The sequence below is a fragment of the Lithobates pipiens genome, unplaced genomic scaffold (genome assembly GCF_037356315.1).
Source record: "Lithobates pipiens isolate NorthernLeopardFrog02 unplaced genomic scaffold, aLitPip1_a1.2 Scaffold_22, whole genome shotgun sequence".
NCBI lineage: Eukaryota > Metazoa > Chordata > Amphibia > Anura > Ranidae > Lithobates > Lithobates pipiens.
In genome coordinates, this window is record NW_027507784.1 from 50121821 (window position 1) to 50138220 (window position 16400).

General features: G+C 37.1%; 1 protein-coding gene across 3 annotated transcripts in view; it reads left to right on the top strand.

Moving 5' to 3' along the window:
• The first annotated feature begins 222 nt into the window (after positions 1–222).
• The window catches only part of FIGN (fidgetin, microtubule severing factor), a 209840-nt gene continuing 193662 nt past the window's right edge, over positions 223–16400 (top strand). Inside the window, exons 1-3 of one of the 3 annotated variants that reach the window (XM_077447574.1) lie at positions 224–663; positions 743–821; positions 1530–1700. In XM_077447574.1, coding sequence (XP_077303700.1) covers positions 1676–1700 — 25 coding nt within the window. In that variant the 5' untranslated portion in view covers positions 224–663; positions 743–821; positions 1530–1675. Of the gene's footprint in view, positions 822–1529; positions 1701–16400 lie in introns of all 3 variants that reach the window. The other 2 variants (XR_013261778.1, XM_077447575.1) reach the window with 2 other exon arrangements.

Genomic DNA, 16400 nt, shown 5'->3' on the forward strand with positions numbered 1-16400 from the left:
AGCAAAAACCTGCTCCAGCCTCGCACATGTACTGCATTAAATCACTGGCAAGTACCCTGCAAAGCTTGTTCATGGATCTAGTAGAGGGGAAAAAAAAAAGAAGATCCCACTGTGTTAGAGTGAATCCATCAATCAGCCATTCTGTAAACACCCCCTGCTGCATGTTGTCTGCCTCCTGTGCTGCTATCATCTCTTCTTTCTCTGCCAGTCAATGGTGATCACAAGCAAAAATCTGGATAGCCCCTGTCCTTGCACAATGCAATGACTGCAAGAAATAGATGGTGCCTGGCTTGCTAGGCATTCTGTCAGTGAGCTGAACACAGAGAAGGTAGAGCAGCTAACAGAGCATGCATACCCTAGGCTGGAGAGAGAGAGAGGGAGAGGGAGAGAGAAAGAGAGAGAGAGAGAGAGAGAGGGGCAGGGACTAGGGGAGTGACCACTGCACATCCATCAGAAGCAGCCTGATGCTTCCACCAGTCCAACCCCCACCTACAAGGAAAACAACATTGCGACCCTGGTGAGGGGGTTTCATGCCAGAAACACAATTTAAAAAAAAACTTCAAGCTTTTTTTTTTCATTTTTTCTCCTCTTCCCTTTAAATCTTGCATACATAGGCTGCAACAAAAAAAAAAAAAAAAGAAAAGAAAAAATGAACATTGCAGTGTGAGTGTCCTCTGTAGGATTGCAGCATGTGCAGAAGTAGCTGTTTCTAAATCATGAAGTGTGCTTCTTTCACTTCCAGCGATCCCCCCATTCATCAGCTCTCACAGAAGCAGATCGATGGTCCTGTAACCTATCGCTTTCCAGTGTCCTACATGCAGGTAAGTGCTGATTTGCAATCTCTCCTTTTTGCTACAGCGAAAAGCTTTGCCTGCTTGAGTGCTTGCATGGACCTTGGGGATCAGTGTGTGTGTGTGCGGGGGGGGGGGGGGGCATCCAGATCATTCATTGACACTGTAAATATTGAGTTTGTAAATATTTACAGGAAATATACAAGGTATATCAGGCAGGCAGCATTGGACATCAGCTTGGCTCTTGTCTGTGTCTTGCTTGGCTTCAGCTTTGCAGCATGAGTTAGCAATAGTCCAGCTCAGTCCTGGTAGGGGGGCTTGTTAGGTTGCAATGGCTGTTTAATTGTATGGATTATTTAGGAAACAAAAAAAAAATAATAAGAAGAAGCCGGGTGTGGCGAGACTTTCACATAAGTTCAGCAGAGTGGATCACTGCTAAAGAAAGTTTATTGGTGGGATCTATAAGTATCTTGGGATCTATAGTTTGGAAATATGCCCATCAGCATTTCGAAAGGAGGGGGGGCTCTTATCCTGGTGGGGCATATTGTAGAGATTGGGATGGATACCTAATTTAATAAAGTCTTGTTATCAGTGACATGCATGCTGTTTTTTGTAGGAAGCACAGAACCTCTGTGATGTATTTTTTTTTTTTTTTTATATTTTGTAACTAGTCCATTTTGTGATCTTAGCTGCCTTGTGTTGATGCTGCTTTCCCCCACCTTAATTATATGCATGTAGGTTAAATGAATACCTGACGAAAGGGCCCACGTTTCAAGACAGTGACATCTGATAGCCAAGAGGAAAAGTGGCTTTAATGAAAATCAACCTTTGGAATTCCTGCTTGTGAAATATCCCATTCCAGAGTTTGTGTTAGAAGCAAAGACATGATCAGCAGCACCAGTGTATATGGTATGTCAGTTTTGGAATTTACTTCACATGTGTGTAATATAATAATGACAGCTTAATAGCATGAGTAGAAGAAAGTGAAACTGGGAGCTTTGTACATTATCCAATGCAAATACTCCAGGCTTATCAACACAATCCTATTTATTTTTTCAAAAGCATTTTTTTAATTAATTTTATCTAATTATTTTTTATTTTATTTATTTTATTACAATTTTTTTTTTTTTTTTTTTTGCACTTTTTTAATACTGTTGGCACAAGTTTCTACTATTTTGTTTAAACTCCGGTTGAACCAGCAAGAGTTAATACAAACAATCTGGACAGTGTATTTAGTTATTAATATTTTTTTCTTTGCCTCTTATTTCATTATAACAGTTTCAGTGTAATTGGTAAAATCCTGTTTACAACTCAGAAATAGCTGGTGATCGATTGCGTAATGATTTGGTTGCTAAAGGTTATTTTGTGAATGTTGTTTCTTTTTGATGTGGGTTTTTTTTTTTGTACTTTTTAATTGTTGTTTGAGGCAAATAGCCAAATAGCCCCTGACACTTTTTAACCTGTTTTCTTTCTTTTTCATTCCTTATCCCCACCTCTCCATACTAAAGGTCAGTTGAGATAGAGTATGAAGGATTTAAAGAGGTTTTTAATGTTTTTTTTTTATTCAGTTTTTTGTTTTTGATTTGAGTTGTATAGCTTCCAGAGATTAAAGATAGGATTGTGATAGTTAGGATGCCTAGTTTAGACATGACTTTCCTAGATTGCTAAAGAGATTGTACAACTGTCTAAAATTTTATAGCTTCTGTTTTATTTTTTAATATTAAATAATAGTTATACTGTGCTGGCAAGCATTGACTTTTTAAAGCTTAACTCACAAAACAAGGCAAACACCCAGACATTTAATGAAACCGATTTGATTGCCTTTTTGCATTTTGTGGTACTTGTTGATTTCAAGAGATCAATAAGTAGTCTGTTTATTTTGCATGCACATAATCTGTACTGGGAAATGTTTTGTGGAGAGCAAAACCTTTTTTTCCCGGAGCTGTTGAAGCGAATTTGATTGCCAGATGGGAAATTTCCCTCTGTGATCTTAAAGCTGTAATATATATTCTGAGCAGATTGGGCTTCTGTTGGTGATGAGGAGGATATTACATTTAGAAATTTGAAATCAGCAATAGAGGACTGTATGAGGGGGGTTGAATTGAGAGGATTGAGGTTTGAAGGCTTTCTATTATTTTGCCTGGGAAATGAATGTATTTTATTTATAGGTGGTGAATGGGATTGCATGGGGCATAAATCCACACTTTCTAGACAATGTGCTCCTTTAATTAATTAATTTTTTTGTTTTAAAAAAAATGCACACTTGGTTGCATTTTAAAGCAATAGCTAAACTAATATCCAGCACCGTCACACAACACTATCTGCAATATGTGCAGGATTAGTGGGGGGGGGGAAAAATGACTCTTAAAGTTTCCCAGGGGTAAATAAAGACTGTTCATTGCTGTGCAGCTCTGGTATTTTGTTTAGGACTGAATAGTTGGGAATTGGGGACTGCCTCACACTCCTGCCTGCTCTGCTGTTGCAAATTAAAAGTGTGTTTTGGTCAGGAAATGAAAACTACAGTGTGTCTTTTGAACAAGTCGTTTATCAAGAACAACATCTATCATGCTGCGACTTGTCAAACTGATCCTCTAAAACTTGGCTTCTATGTGGACACTGCTTTGATGTTTTTTAATCCCAAATTTATAAAACAGGTTGGGAAAACAACATAAGGAGTCACTCTGAGCAGCTTAAAACAAACCAAACAAAACAAAGGCATAAAAAGTGATTGCATAACAAAACAACTAAACTTTTTTTTTTTTTTTTTTAATAAACCCCCCAAAGAAATAACTAGCACTTTTTTTTTTTTTTTTTTTGCCTATAACATTATAATGTCTGTGATATGTAAGAGACACATTGTCAGTGTTTTCATTAAGGTAAATTTATTATTTTTGTGTCTGTATTTAGTTTAAGAACTTTTTTTTTTTATCTAAATGAACTAGTAAACTGTCTTGAAAAGATAATTATATTTTATGATCTCCCCATGAGACCAACATATTTAAGCATGTGCTACTAAATTTTGTTATTATGAAAATAAAACATACAGAAGTGTCTTAAGTAGCATAAACATATTTTATGAGTTTGTGTTTTACATTGAGATATCAGTGCTGGCTCTGAATTAGGTGATTTAAAAGCCATTTGTCAAAGGGGAAGCAGTGACACAAATTAAAACCACATTTTGCACTGTTTGTGTTGTATTAATGACCCTGGAAGCTTATCATGAGACTCTGGATATGCTGGTCCATAAGGCTAAGAGAGACTGGATATGTTTAAGTAAATTTAAAAGGAAATGTACAAGTTTCATATGTGTGTGTGTGTCTGTGTGTGTCTTTGTGTATATGTGTGTATATATATATATATATATATATATATATATATATATATATATATATATATATAATATATATATATATAAATAAACACACACACATAAAACACATCTATATATATATAGATAGATATATAGATAGATAGATAGATAGATAGATAGATAGATAGATAGATAGATAGATAGATAGATAGATAAATATATAGATAGTTATATGTATAGATAGATATATGTATGTGTGTGTATATATCTATTTCCCTCCAAGATATTTGAAATAATGGCAAACAGTTTTGCAGAGTATAGAAAACTACAGGGATTTCAAATGTCATTATGTGTACCAGGTTTGCACTTTTGGCCTAGAAAAATTTACCCTTTAACATGCAAACTATAATCCGTCAGTGTTTGCAGACTGCAAATACACCATTTGCAACACTTATAAAATCACTGCAAAGAGACTTTTAGTGACAAAAGTATCTGTTTTGCAATAGTGTTTCTATGTCCTATGGATTAGGATATCAAATCTAGCACTTACTGTGTTTTAATATCTCATTTTCCGCCCGTAGCTTGCTCTATGATCTCTGTCAAAGGAAGTTTAATATAATTTGATGTATGATGTCATAAGGAATTCCACACACATTAACATGTCACAATATTTTAAAGGCTTGACTTTGTTGAAATACTTGACATATGTAAGTGCAATATAGAGTGGATGGGGAAGATCTTACAAAAAGTAGTGTATGGCTATTGGCACAGTCTTAAAAAGCTGTGATCGTGTTTGCAAATGCAAAAATCTAGTTTTGTGTTTTTTTGTCACTGCTTTTTTTCTTTTTTTTTTTTTATCTTTCTTGCTTTTTGTTTTACTGTGATCCTCACTTGTCCAGTTAAACCACCCTTTGCAACTCTCATTTATCCCCTTCTAGTTGGAAGCTAGGAATTTCTCCTTGCCCATTTTGGATTTGCTGTGACTGTTGAACTAATTTTGACCACAGACCTTGCGAGAGACCTGCATGTGTTTGTATTTTAAATTTAGTGGAAGGAAAAATCTGGACTGTCAGATTCAATTAGCGGCAAGTATTCATGCCGAGCTGGAGAAAATGATTGATCTTGCCGCATTCCTAATCAACAATTAATCAGCTAATCAACATAGCTGTAGAAAAGTAAAGTCTTGATTCTTTGAGCCGCCCATGGCGTAACGTGATGATTATTGTTTGCATTCAGGCTACAATACGTTGAAACAAAGAAAAAAAAAAGTAGGGAATGTAGGATTTTCCTGGCAGTGCAGGGGTTAAGGGAGAAAACTTTGCAGGACCTTCCCAAAGGGAAAAGATTTAAATTTAGAGTGTGGTTCTTAACACGTTGCTGCCATTGGTGTAGCCAACAAAGTCCAGCGCAACATGCATGTTAATATGCATTTTTTTTAAGGCATTATTGGTGATCATGGATTATATCATGATATATTGATTTTTTTTTTTTTTTTTTTTGTTAGGGGAGATAAGCAGCATTTTGCACAGACACTCTGGAGAGGCATTAAAGTCCAGTATGCTTCTGATTATCTGCACTTGAATAATTGATAGACCAGTACATTCTTTTTCCTGACTCACTCATTGTAAAACTCCAGAAAATGGATCTGCACAATGAGAATTCAGTACATGGGATAATGAAGCATTACGTAAAGTAAAAAAAAAAAAAAAAAGATGTTTTTCCTGAGCAGTACAGGAGTACAGACTCCTTTTACTGTGATTCCCTGCAGCAGAAATATCATTGGGTTTGTCTGAACAATTACGGAAGATGTTCTTTTATACTTCAGTTTATTAAACACGGATAAAAGCTGGAACGGGAGATGTCAAAACATCAGCCCAATTACATAGCCCTGTGTATGGACTAACGTGTACAGCGGTTGGTGTTTCCTCTCCGATCGTTAAGAAAGAATTACTTATTATAGGCCATGGAAAGTAAGGGATTCTGGGACAGTCTGCGTTAGCCTGTCCTGACCCCAGCGTAAAGTCTAAGTGCTTGCAATTCACCATAAATATACTATATATTACAGAAGAGATATGCATTTTATTTTTACTTTTTTTTTTAAAGAAATCTAAATGTTTGCTACATTTATCCAATCCAATGTGTTCGGTGCAAGTACCTAGTGGCGTTTTTTTTTAAAACTCCTTGAAGTTTGACGCCAGTTGAGTGAATCTAGCGTGTGCTTTGAAAACTAGAGCCTATGTAAAATAATCTGATTAGCTTGGAAAAATAAAGATACTACATGAAGTACATCTTATGTACGGGACTTTCAATAATAAGCTGTCTAGGGATAGTTTAAAGGTTAGAGTACGTCAGTGTCTACAGGTTTTTTTTTCCGCAGGTTACTGCAGTGGAAGTGTATCTCTCATTGGCAAATAAGTAGGAGCTTTTAAAAAAAAAAAAAGTGTGCACTCGTTTGAATGACCAAAGAAAATAAGTGGTGAACGCATATGTCCGCCGGCTAATTTCTTTAATCTGTTTCACAGAATGGGTCAGCAAAGTGCATTTCCACTATAAACAATGCTGTAAAGCGCTTGTAGGTATGTATATTGTGATGTTAAACTCCAAAGTGGTCTTAGCTATAGCGTTCATGTTTTACCTCATTTTAAAATATATATTAAACATTATATATATATATATATATATATATATATATATATATATATATATATATATATTGTCAGATTGCTTCTATGGAAACAATTCTGCAGAACTCCAGTCATTTTTAATGCCTTTTATTGTGTCTGCTGTAGAACCTTTCCCGATGGTTCTTAAACTTCCATACTTACGCCTGATTATTTTATATGGTGTTAAAGGGCATTCACATCTCGTCTCTATTTATTTTTTTCTCTTTCTTTATATATGAGATGCTTGTCCTAATAAAGCATGAGTCTAATTTCCTGCAATTAGGAAATGCTAATACGAAAATGTGTTATAATTACTTCAGCATGAACATGTTGGCTGCTGCTGCAGAGCCCCTGTATTCAGATCCTCAGTGGCTGTGTATATTAACTTAGTTCACAGCTAGACACAAACTGCTGCTAATTCTTTGTTTTTGTTTTGCCTGAACAAAAGAGGATTTTTTTTTTTACACTGCTCTGTATGAAAGAATCATTCTAAAGCATGGGATTTGTCACATAATGGACCTTGGATGGGCAAAATCTTTCATGGCAGCATGCTTGCTGCAATCCAGTGTTTTTAACACATTTTTACTGCCGTTGCTGAGTGTGTCATTATGTCTTCAAGGTTTAAGCGTTTTCACATAGCTGCAGGTTTTTGAATTGTGGTAGAAACCCAGACGAAAAAAGCACAAATGCCGGGAGAACGGATAAACTCTAAGCAGATAGAGACCTTGGTGAGTTGTATACCTTGAACCCCAGTTCTGCAGGGCAGTATTGCTCACCTCCCCCTCACTACCTTTATGAATTTGGATATGCAAGCTAGTGGCCATAAAAGAAATTCTACAATCGACAGTCATATGTTTGTTAACTGAAGTGGTGTTTTAGCTGTAGCTGCTGAACAATTGAGTGGCAATTCTTTCAATAACCAAGACGCTTTTGTTCTAAAAGACCACAAATGTCAGATTTTTTTTTTACGGCATCACAAGTGTGGAATGAATGATCTGAATAGTGAACTGAAAAGGATATCTGATGATGTATGATGAAGCATTTAACCCCCGGGTACAATTTTTTACCTGTGGTCATATATAGATCTCGGCAATTTCTGCAAAAAGCTCTAAGAGCGACTATTTCTAAGCATCTCTACCAGTAGTTCTTCCATTGCAAACAGATTTGTCTTCTTTAGAGATATGAATCATAGTGATTTTTACAACAGGGATTTACTAGTACATTGGAATACTTCTGTACATAATGCAGTTTCCGCACTACATTCGGTTTACCTGTATCTTAACCTCCAACCTACTTGAGTATTCCATTAACTTTTATCCAACCTGGTAATCTCATTCACCCCCATACTACCTGGTTATTACTCCCACCCTACTTTGTTATCGCAACACCCCACCTTACCTGGTTATTGCATGACATACCCCATTATCACATTCACAGCTCTACCTGGTTACCATGTTTTCTTCCACCACCACGTCGTTATTACATAACATTATCCATTAACTTTTACCCAACCTGGTAATCCCATGTACCCCTATACTACCTGGTTATTAAATTTACTCCCGCTCTACTTTGTTATTGCAACACCCCACTTTACCTGGCTATTGCATGACATTCCCCATTATCACATTCACCACTCTACCTGGTTATCATATTAACTTCCACCACCACCTCGTCATTGCATAACATTATCTATTAACTTTTATCCAATTCATCCCCATCTACCTGGTTATTACATTTACTCCCACCATACTTTATTGCAAACTCCCATCTTACCTGGTTATTGCATGACATACCCCATTATCACATTCACCGCTCTACGTGGTAATCATATATCCTTCCACCACCACCTCTACTTGCATATAGCATTGCATTCCACTCTACCTGTTTATGGCATGGCACTCCAACCTACCAGCTCATCACATGGCATTCCAATTTACATGGTAATCTGATTAGCATGCTGTCTAATTATTGTCATAATAAAACCTACACCATTATTTGCAAAAGTTTAGCAATGTGTACTCAGCAAGCTTTAGAAGTCGTTGCACAGGCCAATCAATTTTATCTTCTAATCTGGTACCAGCGGGGTTAAAATGTTGCTTAAATATAGAAAAGCCCCTTTGGCCACCATTTCTGTATGGCACTTATGATGGAATCAGATTGTTAAATATTTCATAAGGAAAATAGTTTTGCATGATACCTGTTTGCAGGGAGAAGGTTAAATTATGTCACATGAAAAAAAAGACCTAGAATGACTTCACTTAACCCCGTCCGTACAAGTTAGAGATGCTTTCCCTAATAAATGATTTACAGGCAGCCTATGATGCTATATTTTTCAAAAAATCATCCAGGTTTCAATTATTTCTGTGCACATGTTGCTGGAGAACAATCTCGCCGTGTTATTGTTAATGCTTTAGCATTGTATAACTCAGTACTAAACTTATCCATAGCTGATGGCATTCACCCCCAATCACATGGGCAAATTTATTAAAACAACAAGAATGCGTAAATTGTATTACTGTAGAGTAACCCATCAGAATACCCTTATCAGTGATCAGAGTACATACTGATTACAGCATACTATCATTATTCAACCATCTCACATCTGCACATTATTTAAAATACATTGTACTTATTCTTGTACTGTCTCCCTTATGATTCAGTCTACCTGTTTATAGCATATTCTGACCTGTATTCATTATATTATTATTTACCATTTATACATCCATGCATATTCTTGGTTAAATATCTTTTCTAATGTTTTCATGGTATTTTCGTGTGATGCTTGGCACTTTCTGTGCTCTGATATTCATCAGGTGCTTCTTTTATTCATATAATAGCAAAGTGGTCATAAAAAGCACTCTTCACCCATGCTGTCGATGAGTAAACAAAGCTTACACCAAAAATAATTATTGCATTTGACCGTAGCATCTCGTCGTCTTATATAGGTGTATTTTCTCGCTTGATCCGCCTGTGGAGGGCTAGATTATTTGTTTGGCTTTGCAGTTTGTTTGTTTTTGTTTTTTTTACTGAGTCTTATGGTGGCATACCATCGTTCATCTCATCTAGGTTAAAATACTAGACATTAAAATAAGTTTTGAGTGCAAAGAACTGATAAGAAACAAAATAAAATATATAGTATTATTGTTTATTTTTGGATTGTTTTCTACTTTCAACTTACATTCAAATCAATCTCTGCCATTAGGGGTTTACAATCTAGGATCCCTATCTCACAAATTCACACATATACCAATTTGGAAAAGTAACATTTAGCCTCCCAGCGTGTTGTTGCCATGTGGGAGGAAACCGGAGTACAGTAAAAAAAAAAAACACACACACACAAGGAGAGCCGACATCATGCAGATAGTGTTTAGAATGATACTGAACAGTGGAATCCATATATCTAAACCCAAAAACAAAAGTCTTTGATATTACCTTAATTTTGTCCACTCATTTTCCTTTATTTTCACCTGCTAAACCTATCACTAATAGATTATCTGCCCTAGGGTTACAATACTCTAATGTTTCTATGGAAGAGCAGCATTGTCACCCTAGGCTCTTCTCCTGGTTTGGACTACATACACCTCCTACTCTACTTATCTCCATCACATGGGAAGGAGGTGTTCTGTAGATTTCAGAAGACAGATGAGAAGGCCGATTACGCTGAGATTTTAGTTGATTACACAGAAAGTTACAAGGACACTGAATTTCTGATCAACAGGTATCTTTCTGAACAAATGCACCCTTCATATCTAAGGACTAGTAGGCTGCAATAAATTGATTCATTTTAGGTTTAGATATACTGTACCAGATTAGAAAATAATTCTTGCAGTGGTCTCCTAAACCAAATAATTTGTTTGTTTTTGTGTAGCCATTCAGATTAATTTGAATGGTAAATTCTCACAAGTGGACACCATCTTGAATCATTAAATAGAATAAAACCAAATAAGAGGTGCTAAAACCGTTTATTTTTCACTTGGTTGATGCATAATGGCAGAAGAGTTTTAAATTCCAAATTGTATAAAATGTGTCATTTTAATCTGTGATCCGGATTCTAGTGTAAAATATTCTCTTTAATGTTCTAATTTTTTTTTACAAGTGATATATAGTATTTGCTAACGAACTTAAAAAATAAAAATAAAAAAAAGCCTAAAGCCAGTTTTTATCAGCTCTTTCATATAAGGTCTCATGTGAGTGGCAGAAGTTTATTGCTTTGACTTGCAGTGACTTGCTATTTACAAATGGTAATGTTTTGCTAATTGTGTACATATGTTTTGTGGTGAAGGTTGATGAATATGTTAATTTCCTCGGGCAGTTTAAACTATTTGAAACACTTTTGTCTGTGACTGCAAAATTGAGTCTGAAATTGCAGTGTAACTTTCAATGTCTGTGTTATTTTATTTATTTTTTATATAAGTTGTAAAGTTTATTCTTTAAAAAAGAACACACAAGTCAATAAAACAAGTGCTGGCATCTCATCACTAAGTTGATTTTACTGTTGTTCATAGCTATTCGTAGCTAAAAATGTCACCCCGCTAGTAGTAGTAAGTCATATTCAACTGGAATGTTCTGTAATATTAAAGACATTTTTGAAGTTGATTTACAAAAGGTAAAGTGCAGTTGCTCCAGAGCTAGGTAACTTCCATCATCCAATCATGTGTAAGCAAAAATGCATTTTTTTAAATATTTCTTGCACATGATTGGGTAATTTTTGCAAAGTGAAGCCTTAACTCATTTACTAAGCAACTGCACTTGCAGAGGGCAACTGCAAAGACATAATTGCAAAGTGCACAGCCTATTTGCCTTTAGTAAATCAACCCCTTTGTATTCTTTCCAAACCGCTTCTTTAATTCTAATGAGTTTTGGGAAAATACCCTAGCATTTGTATTCACACATGAAACACAGACACCTTAATCCAAACACCATGGAATGTGTCGATTTTGATTGTCCAGGAACAGGATGGGAGGTATAAAAGTTGTGGAACCCTCTGTTCCAGATACATAATCCCATTCTTGGTTAGGCTTGTGCAATTCGATTCGTAACGAATCAAAATTTGGCCGAATTTTGCATCTTTCGGACATTCGGATGCATCCGAATGTCCGAATAAAAAAATAATGAATAACAACGAATACGAAAGAAATATAACGAATGAATTCGAATTAATTCGACATGATTCGGTAATTCTTTAAAGATCTAATGAAACAAAAGGTCAGCTCAAAGTAAATCTTATAGTCCAATCAGCTAATTAATTTTGTGCCGGAGGATGGATTACTGGCAAAGTGCATTCCTGAGAACTGAGTTAGAAGGGTGTTGTATTGTATTTGAGCCGAGGAGAAGAGACGTTGTCATTGTGTGTGTTAAAAGATTCAATAAACAAACGACTTTCCAAACTACGAATCATTATCACGAATGTCTATACATACATAAATAGCAAATTTCAACCAATACGAACGAATGAATTCGACACTCTACGAATAATAACGAATTATCCGAAAACGTATTAACGTAACATAACGAATATAACAGAACGAAATGATGTATTTTACGAATGACAACGAACGGAAACTAAACTAAATTTTCCGTTGTGCACAAGTCTATTCTTGGTTTAAATCTGCATAGGTGTTAATTCCTCAATTTACATAGCTAAAGGTGCTAATGGTAACATGGCATAAGATGCAAAAGACAAATTGGGGGAATTTACTAAAATTGGAGCATACATAATTTGGTGCAGCTCTGCATAAATTAGAGACCAACCAGCTTCCTAGTTTTATTGTTAAATTCTAATTAAACAAGATGAAGTAAGAGGTTGATTGTTTTCCATGCACAGCTGCACCAGATTCTAAATGCTCTTGTTATAGTAAATCTCCCCCATGGCATCTATGGCCCTCACCCCTGTTCAGGGATGGTTGTTTCAGTTTCACGTAAATGGTTATCTACATGAATCTGGTTGGAATAGGAGGCTTCAAGAGACTGACAATTTAACATGTTTTCAGGCACTATTGCACTGAAAAAAGTATTGTGCAGGTAGCTTACAGGAGTAAGAGTTTAGGAAAGACCTTAGTAGTATGAGGACATTTTTTCTAAGTCCAGTGATTATGTAGCTGATACAGGAAGCATTAACCGCTTGCCGACTTCCGCATATACATTTACGCCGGCAGTATGGCATGGCTGGGCAAATGGGTGTACAGGTACATCCCTTTGAATTTGCCGCTATGTGGTCACGTGTGACCCTGCAGGAGCTCCGTGAGTAGGATCACGGGTCCCGCAGACTCGAGACTCGATACCCACAATCGCCTCATGGAGCTGAAGAACAGGGAGATGCTGATGTAAATCAGCATCTCCCTGTTCTGCCTAGTGACACTGTCACTGATCATAGCTCCCTGTGATCGGGAGCTATGATCAGTGATGTGTCACACACCCCTCCCCCTAACAGTTAGCATCACACCCCAGGACACACTTAACCCCTTCCTAACCAGCGAATGGTTAACCCCTTTACTGTCAGTGTAATTTTTACAGTAATCAGTGCAATTTTATAGCTCTGATTGCTGTAAAAATGACAATGGTCCCAAAAATTTGTCAAAATTGTCCGACGTGTCCACCATAATGTTGCAGTCCTGATAAAAATCGCAGATCACCACCATTACTAGTAAAAAAAAAAAAATAATAATAAAAATGCCATAAAACGAATCCCTAAGGTTTCCACTTAATGTTTAGGGTACAATCTTATCCTTGAATAATAGTGGGTCTTGAACAGTTTAAGGCCCCACAGCGGAAGACTATGGGGTTAGTCTTTGAGACACTTGGCTACCTTGCGCTAATGCACACCTGCTGGTACCTAGTACAGTTTCTAAAATGCTACACAGTTACAGGAATCAGTTTAGGGTCTTACTCACAAGTCCCCAGGACAACTGCCATCTTACAGCTTTCTCCAGACATGGTCCAGTGAGAGGGCACCTCTCTAGACTAGAATCCCTGTGGTGAAGTTCTGCAATTGGCTCCAAGCAATGTCCATCCAGGCCCTCAGCCCTGACACCCTAAGGCCTCTATAGCAGCTGCACAGTCCTTGGACTGCCTGAGGGCAGCAGAACCTCTGAATCCAGGACCCTCCAGATAAGAAGGAACTCTGCTAGTATATCAGACTATTTATCACCATTCCAGCCCCCTTCTGGAACCTTAAAAATATTAGGATGGATTAAGGTGAAAAAACATGAGGGTTTACAACACCTTTAAACTCCCAGCCTGTGAAACTGAGCAGATCAGGCTAAACAATTATTGCTCCCTTATTTTCAGAAGGTGCCAACAACTAAATTTACCCAGCATCCTATGCTAGGAGGATGCTACATATCTATGACCAAGCAACTTTGTGACCCTAGGAAAGAAAGTCTGTTAAGACTTTAAAATACCTTCCTTTCTCCTTTTCTTTGTAACTTTATAGAGGGTGGTGCTCTGCACTTCACCAAAGGTGAACTGGGCAGGACTAATATACACTACTTGAGATAACTCTGCAGAATGAACAGTTTTTTTTTTTTTTATATTATCACTTATCAAATCAATATGATAAAATATTTTCAATAGTATATTTATGAGTCCAAGTTGCGCTGATTAATAGTTGATAATCCAGAATGATACCTTAGATTAATGGCAAATAAAAAAATTATCGCTTACCAGCTATAAATGATCTTCTATTAAGGGAGATCAGATGCGCTTGTGGCTTATTACCCCACATTGGGTCTCTGTGCTATGCACCACTACTCCCAGCGTCTTCACCAATCGTAAAAGAATACATATCGGCCTGAACTGATGAAGACATTTTTTATTAACATTTTTTGTATATTTATAGCAAAAATTCAAAAATATTGTTTTTTTTTAGATTGTATTGTTTTGTGTATAGCGCAAAAAAAAAAAAAATGCAGAGGAGATCAAATACCACCAAAAGAAAGCTCTATTAAGCTCTTCAGTATGTCACAGTACATGTTGGCATTCATGGTTCCCTCAATGAACTGTAGCTCCCCAGTGTCGGCAGCACTCATGCAGCCCCAGACCATGACACTCCCACCACCATGCTTGACTGTAGACGAGACACACTTGTCTTTGTACTCCTCACCTGGTTGCTGCCACACACGCTTGACACCATCTGAACCAAATAAGTTTATCTTGGTCTCATCAGACTACAGGACATGATTCCAGTAATCCACGTCCTTAGTCTGCTTGTCTTCAGCAAACTGTTTGCAGGCTTTCTTGTGCATCATCTTTAGAAGTGGCTTCTTTCTAGGATGACAGCCATGCAGACCAATTTGAGGCAGTGTGTGGCGTATGGTCTGAGCACTGAGAGGCTGATCTCCCACCCCTTCAACCTTTGCAGCAATGCTGGCAGCACTCATACGTCAGACAACCTCTGGATGTGATGCTGAGCACGTGCACCTAACCTCTTTGGATGACCATGGCGAGGCCTGTTCTGAGTGGAACCTCTCCTTTTAAACCACTGTATGGTCTTGGACACCATGCTGCAGCTGAGTTTCAGGGTCTTGGCAATCTTCTTATAGCCTAGATCATCTTTACGTGGAGCAACAATTCTTTTTTTACGATCCTCAGAGAGTTCTTTGCCATGAGGGGGCATGTTGAACTTCCAGTGACCAGTATGCGAAAGTGAGAAAAATAGCACCAAATTTAACACACCTGCTCCCCATTCACACCTGAGGCCCTGTAACACTAATGAGTCACATGACACAGGGGAGCAAAAGTGGCTAATTGGGCCCAATATGGACATTTTCACTTAAGGGTGTACTCACTTTTGTTGTCAACAGTTTTCACATTAATGGCTGTGTGTTGAGTTATTTTGAGGGGACAGCACATTTACACTGTTATACAAGCTGTACACTGACTACTTTGGTATACATTTGTGAGATACTGTATATCATTTTTTTATAAAATAACAAACATGTTATACTTACCTACTCTGTGCTATGGTTTTGCACATAACTGCCCTTATCTTCCTCTTCTGGGGTTCCCCCGCTGGTGCTCCTTTTTTCTCCTTTTCGGTAAGTGCCCCAATAGAAAGCATCTTTCTATGGGGAACCCAAGTGGGCTTTCTCCAAAGCCAACCTGTCTATGTCTATTGATACAGACAAGGTGCCTCTGACACGCCCCTCCCCCCACTCCCTCATTACAAGATTTGATTCACAAACTGCCCAGTGAGAAGGGAGAGAGTGGAGAGAGCCACTGCTCTCATGCACATCACTGGATTCGGAAAGGGCTCAGGTAAGTATATGGGGGGCTGGGGGTGATTCTGTGACATAGAAGTTTTTTTTTACTTTAATGTATAGAATGCATGTAAAAAAAACAAAAACCTTTAGGTTTAAGAACCACTTTAAGGGCTCAAAACAGATGCAGAAACACAGAGATGCCCTAGCTTGTTGTCTTTATATGCTTTTATCTATTTTTTTTTTTTTGTCAATAGATTCCTCAGGTTCAGCTAATTTCAGTAAGTAAATGAATAAGTTAATTTATTTTCTTTCTGTAAATACTTGTGTTATGCAGGAATAAATCTAACCCAGAAGAAATATCTAATGTTTGTAAAGACTAGTGATTTGCGGTTAATGAATGTCTGTGTATTCTATTTCTACTTCTAAACTGGGATCA